This window comes from Pseudophryne corroboree, chromosome 1, assembly GCF_028390025.1.
Source record: "Pseudophryne corroboree isolate aPseCor3 chromosome 1, aPseCor3.hap2, whole genome shotgun sequence".
In the NCBI taxonomy this organism is placed as follows: domain Eukaryota; kingdom Metazoa; phylum Chordata; class Amphibia; order Anura; family Myobatrachidae; genus Pseudophryne; species Pseudophryne corroboree.
Window position 1 is genome coordinate 892,337,617 of NC_086444.1, and position 12,421 is coordinate 892,350,037.

The 12,421-nt window shown below is 42.2% G+C and overlaps 1 protein-coding gene across 1 annotated transcript in view; it reads right to left on the minus strand.

Moving 5' to 3' along the window:
* LOC135050104 (EF-hand calcium-binding domain-containing protein 14-like) overlaps positions 1-12,421 on the minus strand; it is a 327,290-nt gene that overhangs the window by 46,076 nt on the left and 268,793 nt on the right. Inside the window, exon 10 of the mRNA XM_063956272.1 lies at positions 2,940-3,116. Within this exon, the coding sequence (XP_063812342.1) occupies positions 2,940-3,116 (177 nt within the window). The remainder of the gene's footprint in view (positions 1-2,939; positions 3,117-12,421) is intronic.

A 12,421-nucleotide genomic window follows, 5' to 3' on the forward strand; every position in this document is an offset into this window, starting at 1 on the left:
AGTACAGAACGTTTTTAAAAAATGTCGAATGGCTGATTTGTGCATTTTAAAAAAAGTTAAATAATGTAAAAAGCTTATGAATTTTGTTTAATTATAAAGGAAGAAAGTAGAAAAAATTTGTATTTTAGGGTAATTTGAGGCCAATTTAATTTCTAAAAACAAAAATCTAAAATAATGGTAAAAAGCAATTATTTTTCATTGCAATAAACATTTTGATGAATTTTGGGATGCAAAAATTTTCAATTTGGGGTAATTTGCAAAAATGTTCAATTTGGGGTAATTTGAGGCCATTTATTTTTTTTCAATCAAAAATGACATGTAATTATTGCCCAAATTAAGCTAATTAAAAACTTCCAAATGTCTTAATAGTCATTAGGTGGGAGTTGTCCAAGGGGTTCTGAAGCAAGTTTCAGCCTTTTTACCTTAAAACAAAGATTTTCCCTTCCTTTTCACCTACTCAGGGGGAGCAAACAGAAACAAGCAAATTAACTCTGGAAAAAAATGCAAAGGTAATTTGCAATGGAAATTTGCTGTGAATTCGCCTTGCAGAATCAAAACCGCACCTAATTGAATTCCCCCCTACATGTAATATCCCTTTAACTTTGCCAAAATAACCTGGATTTTTACCGGGTCGACCCAGGTTAAGCTGCAGTGTGAAAGCTCCAAAGTGAAATAACCTAGGTCGAGCAACACGGCATTTCATCCCGGGAATAAAGCAGGGTTAATCCCGAGTCGGACCCGGGATTGTGATATGAAAGTAGTGATGAGGGGGTTCGATTCCTCGGAAACCGAACCCCCCGAACTTCACCCATTTTACACGGGTCCGAGGCATACTCGGATTCTCCCGTATGGCTCGGTTAACCCGAGCGCGCCCGAACGTCATCATCCCGTTGTCGGATTCTCGCGAGATTCGGATTCTATATAAGCAGCCGCGCGTCGCCGCCATTTTCACTCGTGCATTGGAAATGTTTGGGAGAGGACGTGGCTGGCGTCCTCTCCGTTTATTCATTGTTGAGTTGATGCAAATATTTGTGCTTGCTTATATCATTGTGGGGACTGGGGAGCAGCTTTATATTAATATAGGAGTACAGTGCAGAATTTTGCTGATCAGTGACCACCAGTTTTATCCGTTCTCTGCCTGAAAAAAACGCTCCTTATCTGTGCTCAGTGTGCTGCATATATCTGTGCTCACACTGCTTAATTGTGGGGACTGGGGAGCAGCTGTATTATATAGGAGGAGTACAGTGCAGAGTTTTGCTGACAGTGACCACCAGTATACGTTGTCTGCCTGAAAAACACTCCATATCTGTGCTCAGTGTGCTGCATATATCTGTGCTCACACTGCTTTATTGTGGGGACTGGGGACCACCAGTATAATAATATTATATAGGAGGAGTACAGTGCAGAGTTTTGCTGACCAGTGACCACCAGTATACGTTGTCTGCCTGAAAAACACTCCATATCTGTGCTGCATTGTGTAGTATATAGTAGGAGTACAGTCCATAATTTTGCTGACCACCAGTATATAATATATAGGAGTACGGTACAGAAGGCCACTGCTGTACCTACCTCTGTGTCGTCAAGTATACTATCCATCTATACCTGTGGTGCATTTAAGTTTTGCACAGTTTGCTGACCACCAGTATATAATATATAGCATTACGGTACAGTAGGCCACTGCTGTACCTGCCTCTGTGTGGTCAAGTATACTATCCATCCATACCTGTAGTGCATGTCAGTTTTGCACAGTTTGCTGACCACCAGTATATAATATATAGCATTACGGTACAGTAGGCCACTGCAGTACCTAACTCTGTGTCGTCAAGTATACTATCCATCTACATTCTATACCTGTGGTGCATTTCAGTTGTGCAGTTTGCAGTTTGCTGAAACAGTGACCACCAGTATATATAGCAGTACGGTACGGAAGGCCACTGCTGTACCTACCTCTGTGTCATCAAGTATACTATCTATCTAGATTCTATACCTGTGGTGCATTTCAGTTGTGCAGTTTGCTGACACAGTGACCACCAGTATATATAGCAGTACGGTACGGAAGGCCACTGCTGTACCTACCTCTGTGTCGTCATTAAGTATACTATCCATCTACATTCTATACCTGTGCTGCATTTTAGTTTTGCAGTTTGCTGACAGTGACCACCAGTATATATACAGCGACCTTGGTGCGCCTCTTTTTTTTCTTTGCATCATGTGCTGTTTGGGGACAATTTTTTTGAAGTGCCATCCTGCCTGACACTGCAGTGCCACTCCTAGATGGGCCAGGTGTTTGTATCGGCCACTTGTGTCGCTTAGCTTAGTCACACAGCGACATTGGTGCGCCTCTTTTTTTCTTTGCATCATGTGCTGTTTGGGGACAATTTTTTTGAAGTGCCATCCTGCCTGACACTGCAGTGCCACTCCTAGATGGGCCAGGTGTTTGTGTCGGCCACTTGTGTCGCTTAGCTTAGCCATCCAGCAACCTCTGTGCAAATTTTAGGACTAAAAATAATATTGTGAGGTGTGAGGTGTTCAGAATAGACTGGAAATGAGTGGATATTATGGTTATTGAGGTTAATAATACTATGGGATCAAAATGACCCCCAAATTCTATGATTTAAGCTGTTTCTTAGGGTTTTTGAAAAAAACACCCGAATCCAAAACACACCCGAATCCGACAAAAAAATTTCGGTGAGGTTTTGCCAATAGGCGTCCGAATCCAAAACACGGCCGCGGAACCGAATCCAAAACTAAAACACAAAACCCGAAAAATGTCCGGTGCACATCACTATATGAAAGCATTATAAATGTGGACGGTTTTAGGTGTGGTGATACACACCATTCACTTTTATCAGCATGTATATTTATGCAAGTGGCTAAAGAAACTGTCCTGCTGTAAGTAACATATTTTTATTTCTATAAGATGCTAGTATGATGGTTACCTTTCAGTGAGAACATTCTCATTAGTTCGATGTAAGAGTACATTCTGTCCTGGTTACCACCAACATGTTGTAACAGCTCTTTACTCAGGGCCTCTTCTCCAAAAATGTTCTTTATTTCATCATAGGTCAGATATCCATCTGCATCTTTGTCTGCTCCATAAAAAAATATCTGAAAGTCTGAATACATAGATAATTCAAATAAGTGGAATAATCCCTCTGATCAAGGCAAAGAGTGGCTTCATTTACAGAGTACACTAGGGACTCTGGTAGAATTGGACACATATGCACTCCAAAGGATATACAGGTTGAGTATCCCATATCCAAATATTCCGAAATACGGAATATTCCGAAATACGGAATTTTTTGAGTGAGAGTGAGATTATGAAACCTTTGTTTTCTGATGGCTTAATGTACACGAACTTTGTTTAATACAAAAAGTTATTAAAAATATTGTATTAAATGACCTTCAGGCTGTGTGTATAAGGTGTATATAAAACATAAATGAATTGCGTGAATGTACACACACTTTGTTTAATGCACAAAGTTATAAAAATGTTGGCTAAAATGACCTTCAGGCTGTGTGTATAAGGTGTATATGAAACATAAATGCATTCTGTGCTTAGATTTAGGTCCCATCACCATGATATCTCATTATGGTATGCAATTATTCCAAAATACGGAGAAATCCGATATCCAAAATACCTCTGGTCCCAAGCATTTTGGATAAGGGATACTCAACCTGTATTTGTTAAAGTGTGGCTTTTTATGAGTGGAGATGTTGCTCATAGCAACCAGTCAGATTCTAGCTATTATCTAGGAGGTGCTGGATAAATAAATAGAATCTGATTGGTTGCTATGGACAACTTTTTAGTAAATATACCCCATGATTACATATTGCTCACTTTTTATTTAATTGAAATCTATGTAACTATTATATGTGTTTGACTGTTTTTTATATGATTGAAATATAAAATTGTTTTTAATGTCAAGTGCACATCTCAAATCTATTTTATAGAATTACTATATTTTTATTGTTTTCTCCTATAGCGCTGTTTTCTCTATGCATTGTTTGTACTGTTTCTGCATAGAGGCTGACAATCCCCCAGTACTGTAAATCTCATCAAGATAGTACCTCTCATTACAAGCAGTTAGGGTATGCAGTCTAGTGCTACTCCCCCTGTACATCCACCCAATGCAGTATCAGGGGGGATAACACCTGTTGTATATTGTTTTTTTCCTTTAAAACCCAAATGGATCTTTTCTTTCCTCTCACAGTCCAAATATGAATATCAATAAAATAATTTGAATAGATACTGTAGCAACAGAACTGAAAATGAACGCTGATAACTTAAATACTGTAATAACAGCTAAAGAGGTTAATTCACATTATGCCAATTAGAAGTGTCTAATATCCTGCTGACTCATCATTAAGTCTCAATGCTCCAGCCTTCAGGTGTATATGCGTGTGGGTCAAAGTCTAACTTCAGTCGAAATTATGTTCTGTTCTTTGTGCAATCGAACTATGATCATATCCCTCAACAGCTGTAAGTTGATGCATGTGTACAGTATATATGGATGTTTATATATATGCACATTTAAACAGATGTACAGTACTCCAATTCTGCAGAAGCCCTGAATCTGCACCATAAGTAGGTAGTCTGCTCAGTGTGCATAGTTTTGTAAAGTTGTGTAAAAAGCTAGATTTAAAAAAGTAAATGCTGTATAAAAGTTCATCCTCCTACCACTATAGATCCAAGGTTTTTATCTGAAAATACTGCTTAATTTAACATAATGTATGTTTTACTTTACATTTTAAAGAGCCATAGTAAGGGTTATTCAGATGACTGATGTTCATGCACAGTGATCCAATGCTACATCCCTCGGTCTCAATAGCTGATCACAGAAGCAGCCCTGATAAGACGCCTCCTGCTGCATTAGCATCATTTAGAACTGTAGCTATGTCTAAAAATGCAGCTACTGTGATCTTAGAGAAGACAATCTGTCAAAAAGACAATGCACTGGTCATAATGGTATAGTGCAGTGGTTCTCAAACTCGGTCCTCAGGACCCCACACGGTTCACGTTTTCCATGTCACCCAGGAGGTGCATTGTGTATCACCAACTGTCACATTTTAAAAATCTACAGGTGACCTGGAAAACAAGAACCGTAATTTAATTTCTGGGCTACGAAGAACCGATAACTATTATTATGTTAGGTTGGAGGTACGCCTTAAGCGTAAGTTACAATGCATTTCTTTGAAGATTATTAGCAAAAAACCACTAGTGGATTTTCCACTAAAAGAAGGCTTAGTTTCTGGCGCACTCTTTTCTAAATAAGTATTTTTGATAAATAACTAAATTAAAACTTAATTTTTATTATTTATAATAAAATAAGTCTCTTATACAGGCATAGCATCCTTTTATTAGCCTGAGACTATGTGTGTGAAGATGTGTAGCCCTAAAGTGGTGTATTAATACCAATATATTTACAAACTCGTCACTAGAGTAAGGGCAACTTTTATTTTTATTTAAGCTTAATGAAATGATAATAAATTCAAACAAAGATGTATCAGTTCTATTTTGCCAATCTGTGAGACCCTTCTCCGAATTAATATGAGGTTTCTTGAAAGAGTCTGACACTAGCGGCTCCTTGTAGAACCACCTCCAGCACCTGCATAATTTAAAAATCGTGAGATAGATTTCTGTGGTAAGTATTTTATATGAATATAGGCACTATAATTCTGTTCATGCCTATAAGGGCTACGAAGTACCCCATCATCTGTCAAGAGCATAAATATAAATGTCTCCCCAACGGCTTGTACACTATAATAAGAAGGCGGCTTAGATACTGAGATCAATTCTGTGCAGTCACCAATAGACAATGTATAACAGCAGGCATTAAATAGATAAAATACAATCCATAAAGAACATATTTGTAGTGTTTATTCTATTTATAGTATACAAGAGACTTATTTTATTATAAATAATAAAAGTTAAGTTTTAATTTAGTTATTTATCAAAAATACTTATTTAGCGGTTTTTTGCTAATAATGTTCAAAGCAATGCACTGTGCTACTGTGGTCAACAATGAATCAGTCACAAAGTTCGGGGATTGGAGAGGAATCTCATTAGCTATGGTAATAGACAGAAGTTTGAGAGATTATAAGATTATAAAACCCAGCAGTCAAGTAATTTTGAACAGACTGAAGATGGGTATCATCATTGATCATGAAGATATGGTGAAGCCATTTAGGGTTGTGCAAAAGCTATATTGGTGGAACTAGCTTCTTGGGTGCAGATATGTTCCTCTCAGGTGACATCCTGTACACTTATCACTCATTATCCAGATCACTTTGCACACACCAATACATAGGTGCTCAGTACTATATTAACCCCAGTTGCCTGCTGTGTTCTTAGAGAGACTTTGCTGAAGTTACCAGCACATCTATCAGATACCATTAGTACGGAGATCAGCAAGAGTGAGCATTAATCTGTGAGTTGTGTTAAGGACCTGAGAGCAGAGGCGGAACTGCTGGAGACAATGGAGTCATTTGCTGCCGGGCTCCAACCCTGAAGTAGGCCCTTTCTCCATTGTCTCCCTCCTTGCTGCCATAATAGAGGAGCCTTGAGATTAACACAGATTCCCAAAACACATTGGATATACAGTACAAGCACACCCTAGCCTAACTATCAGCAGTGACCTCGCAGTACCACACTGGCCTCCGCTTCGTCCGGCTGGAGAGGAAGGATATCTAGTGGAAAGTAGCAAGTGACCACAGACCCAGAAGTCGTGGCTGGCTGAGATGCAGTTTAGGGTCCCTGGCGATTCTGGAAGGTCTCTGGCAGTAGAAGGACACTGGCCACCAAAGTGCACAGTGCAGGGGGGAATCAAGTACAAAGAGGGCCCAGAAGCTGAGCCAGCACAAGCGCACCATAGTATGTCCCCAGCGTGGTTACCAGCTAGAAGCCTGGTGTCCCATACACAAGACTGTGTACACAGCTACTGTACTTACCGGTAAATAGGAAGTAGAGACGGCACACCGCCATTTACTGAACATGTAGGACTGACTTTACATTAAAGAGATCCCTGACAATTGGGGGACATAGGCTCAGCGATTAGGAGACTTATGCAAAAGGTGTTCCTAAAGAGTCACCTGGAACCCGCTTCTAGACGGGTCCCCCAGTATGTGAGAGTGAGAAGAGGGTAGTCACAAGGTAGTCGTCCACCTGAAGTACGAGCATTGTTACTACTCCAGTGCTGAAAATGTATGATCCAGCTTACCATAAGAAATTGGCAGAGCTAGTAAGCCGTACCGCTGGCTCACTTTCTAGTCACCAGTAGCAGCCATTGCTACTTAACTCCACCACCGAGCAAAACCATGGTGCTCGGCAGCACAGCAGCACCTAATTTTTTTTCTGGGAGCACAATTGTGCATTTTAATTCTCTCTGCTGGCACGAAGAGGAGCATGGGGGCTGGTCGCACTTCACAAGTCCTTTGCTTAAATCATCATCCTACTCGGGTCCTGACTCCCCAGCTCAGAGAAACCCAGACTGACGTGATGTGACAGAAGCTGCTACACTAAACAAATTCCTAGGCTGGTCTGGAGATTTGACACTGCCAGGTGATGGTGAATGTATGTACCTGGCTGTGTGTAGCTATAATAAATCTATCTACCAACCCAGCAGACTCCCTCCCAGCAACAAAAACCATCTCCTCCACCATTCCCCTAATGAATTCTGATATTTCCAGCTTTATTTGCAAATTGAAAAATTAGTTATTATTTGACATTTTGCAAATAGACCTGAATTTAATAAGTGAAATTGGGGTACTGTAGATGTATTATTCATCATTATGGGGGAGAAGTACATGCGCTAATACCACTTATCCCCCATGTAATACGGCAGCGGTGTGTGCAAGATGACAAGTGCTATGCGCCCCTCTCATTATCGGCACTGCTATCTTTTAGATATGCAGGGCAATGTATCAATGGTCAGTAGCAATGACCGTTCCAATACCTGCAGCTATTGATTTCGACAGTTGCAGGTGCTGTTGCCCATACATCAAAGCCAGGAACAGCATTGTCCCTGGCTGCGGCAGGCTGCATGTGAGATATCGCAATAGTAGTTAGATCTCGCACATGCACACTGGAGCTGGAGAGGCAAGGCAATGCAGCGTATCAGCACTAAGCCGATGCGCTGTGTACCTAGGCGGGGATTGCTGGAGGGAGAATACTTCTTGTAGATGTTCCTTCCTATAAAACCAAACGAGAGCAGTCCACAAGCGCTGCTAGTTATACTTTATAATATCCCACTTTATCAGTCCTCAGGAGGTTCTGTGAAGATATCAATTATAGATATATACTGTTTCCCCATATGTAAGAACAGTACATATTTATATTTGGTATATCTCCCTGTTTCTTCCTGAATCATTTGGAGTTAACAGGATATCTTCACAGAACCTCTGTCAGATTTGTGTTAATTTGTGGATCTGGACTAGGTTTGACCATGGGAGTGGTATGTGAAAGTCTTGGCTTGAAACTAGGTAGCTTTATATAGCTTTTCCTTATACAGCACAGGGGATGGAATACTGTGGTGATACTTCAAAGTTGATGCCAGGATGTGGGCAAAACTAGCAACAGGATAGCCACAACATGGCTAATGGATCTTGGACACTGGACTGCAGAGTGGGACCAGTTTGCAGGAAAGCCGGGGCATGGCTTCAGTACTTGATACCAGACTATGGAGTAGGTCTTGTTTGAGAGGGAAGCTGGGACAAGGCTACAGTACTTGACATCAAACTGTGGAGCAGTTCTAGTTTGTAGGAAAGATGGGACAAGGCTACAGTTCTTGACACCAGACTGTGGAGCAGGTCTAGTTTGTAGGAAAGATGAAACACGACTACATACTTGATACCAGACTGTGGAGCAGGTCTGGTTTGCAGGAAACCAGGGACATGGCTAGACACTTGATACGAGATATGGAACAGGTCTGGTTTGCAGGAAATCTGGGACAAGGCTAATTGGATGGAGTCAGTGAGTGCAAGGTAATACTGCACTATAGTCCTCAGGTGGGATACTGGTTCAGGAAAACACCGCAGGAGCCTTAGCAGTGCTATGGATAACAAAGCACTGACTACAAGAAGTGCCTGTTCTTATGCCTTTGGATCTCCAGTGACTGGTCAGGAAAATCACCTGACTGTTGTCTGACTGCCGATTGTATCCCTGGCCGATCAGCTGGTCTGGGAAGTCATATCTTTTCCCAACTGGTGCTGCATCTTGCTATTTTCCATTGGTGCTTTGCAGACATGTGATAAAAAGCCAAGATGGCGGCGTTCGGCACCGACTCCAGATAGGACACTGATGATAGTGTCAGCTTCACAATACTGCACACAAAATGGTTTGCATACACTCTGCAAACAAGCTCACAAGCACACAAGTAGTTACTAGTTAGTCTGAGATCACTGCTGCCATCCGGAGACTACACAGGTGTACAATCAATCTGGGAAAGTACTGCAGCAATAACACAGTCTTACGGTGCATATACACAGTGCGATGTAACCTTACGATTTTGACTATATAGTCAAAATCATAAGGAAATTTATTGCAAATCGCAGCATGGGGGTCATTCCGAGTTGATTGCACGCTGCCGATTTTCACTGCACTGTGATCAGGACTCTATTGCGCATGCGTATGCAATGCACACGTGCGTCGTATGGGTACAGTGCGGATCGTTGCTGAGCTATGGATTTAACAAAGAATCAGCCGATTGCAAGAAGATTGACAGAAATAGGGCATTTATGGGTGTCAACTGACCATTTTCTGGGAGTGGTAGGGAAAACACTGGCGTGTCCAGGCGTTTGAAGGGCAGGTGTGTGACGTCAATTCCAGCACCAAAAAGACTGAAGTGATCGCAAGGGCTGAGTAAGTTCAGACCTACTCTGAAACTGCACAAAATGTTTTTGCAGAGCTTGGCAGCACAGGTGTTCGCACACTTGCAAAGCGAAAATACACTCCCCCGTGGTGGGCGGCGACTATGCATTTGCACGGCTGCTAAAAACAGCTAGCGTGCGATCAACTTGGAATGACCCCCCCATGTGTACACAGCCTGCGATACTGATGCGCGCTCCCATGGGGTCGGTATCACAAGAAAAGATACTGTAGACTGTGAAGGTATGCCAATCTTGACTATATTGTGTACAATTTAGTAAGCAGTATAGTCAAAATTGGCACTTAGTCAAAATCTCACATAGTCAAAATCTCAGGTAAAGATAGTAAATATCGGTGGTTCAGGGCCCGGGGGGTTCAGGGGAAATCGCAAAGTCAAAATCGAAGATAGTCAAAATCTCACCATATGTATGCACCTTTACAAAGAAGGTAAAAGAGGATTTTGGTACTTACCGATAAAGCCATTTCTCTGAATCCATTCAGGGACACTGGAACTCTTCAAACAGCTGGGGTGTGAAGTATGCAGACCAGAGGTAGCACAATCTAAATAACACATTTATACACAGCTGGCTCCTCCCCCTTCCTGCCCCACAATCCCTCAGTTTGAAAATTTTTACGGAGAGAAGAGGGGACATGAAAAGTAAGGCCCTCTAGAGAGAGGAACCAACCATAGCAACAAGTCAAACAGCAACCAAGAACCATTAACATAATAATGAAAACTGTTTGAACTTAAACTTAACAAGAACACGCAGGTTGATAGCACCGAGGTGGGCATCCAATGTGCCCGAGTGGATTCAGAGAAATGGATTTATCGGTAAGTACCAAAATGCTCTTATCTCTTTCATCCACTGGGGGACACTGGAACTCTTCAAACAGCTGGGGATGTCCCAAAGATGTCCCAAAGATACTCCCATGGGCAGGAGTGCTGTCTGAAGCCTGCAGAACCAAACGTCCAACATGGTATCCCTGGACGGAAACGTATCAAACTTATAGAAATGAGTGAACACGTTTGCTGATGACCACGTTGCAGCTCTACACAGTTGCGTAGTGAAGGCACCTCTAGCCGCCGCCCATGAAGCACCCACTGAACTGGTGGTATGAGCACCTACCCGAAATTGGACCCTCTTACCACTAGAGATATAAGCCTGTTTGATGGTCAGTCGTATCCATCTGGCTAGAGTCTGTTTAGAAGACAGCCAACCCTACTTGGGCCCATCATATAGAACAAAGTGTCAGACTTTCTAATAGAGGTCATAGCCTGTATCGAAATCCTTAAGGCTCTGACCACATCCAAAGACAAGTCCCTGTCCGCAAATCCCTGGAAGGAGGGGACCACAATAGGCTGAACCTGAAACCACCTTAGGGAGAAACTCTGCTTTTGTACGGAGCTCCACCCTGTCCTCATGAAAAATGAGGAAGGGACTTTTACACGATAGAGCTCCCAACTCTGAGACCTTTCTTGCTGACGCCAAAGCTAAGAGCTGGGTAACTTTCCAGGATATATATTTAAGATCTGCTTTCTCCAAAGGCTCGAAAACTGCCAAATTAAAAAATTCGAGCACTAAATGTAGATCCCACGGAGCTGTGGGAGGATGAAAAGATGGTTGTATCCTCAGCACACCTTGTAAAAATGTCTGAACCTCCTGTAAAGACACGAGACGTTGTTGAAACAGAATAGAAAGGGCCGAGACTTGTACCTTCAAGGAGCCCAATCTCAAACCTCCATCTAAACCATTTTGGAGAAACCGCAAAAGTCTATTAAGCTTGAACTCTCTGGAATTCCACCCTTTAGACTGACACCAGTCCATGTACTTCTTCCATATTCTATAGTAATGTGCCACAGTGACTGGCTTCCTTGCAGCTAACATGGTAGGGATAGCCGATTTTGGAATACCCCTGTCTCTTAGTATCCTGGTCTCAAGAACCACGCCGTCAAATGTAGATGGTTCAGGTCTGGGTGAAGGAATGGGCCTTGTGACAAGAGGTCTTCTCTCTGAGGCAGCATCCAAGGATCCTCGGCCAGGAGTCCCCTCAGGTCCGAGTACCAACTCCTGCGAGTCTGGTGCTATTAAAATCACCCACGCTCTTTCCTTTTTCACCTTCTTTAACACTCTCAGTAAAAGGGGAAACAATGGAAAGATGTACTCCAGGTCATATGACCAGGGAATAGCCAGCGTGTCCACCGCTTCTGCTGCTGGATCCCGCATCCTGGCCATGTACCACGGTAACTCATTGTTGTTTTGAGAGGCCATTAGGTCTATTTGCGGTAGTCCCCACCATCGTACTACTGTTTCAAAAACCCGTGGATGCAGACAGCACTCTCCTGGATGCATATCTTGGCGACTGAGATAGTCGGCTCCCAATTTTCCACTCTTGGAATGAAGACTGCTGACAGGATTATGTTGCGCTTTTCTGTCCAAGACAGGATTATTGTGGCCTCCCTTAAAGCCATGCGACTTCTTGTTCCTCCCTGACGGTTTATGTATGCCATTGCCGTCACATTGTCCAACTGCACTCTCACGTGTTGAGCCCTCGCTA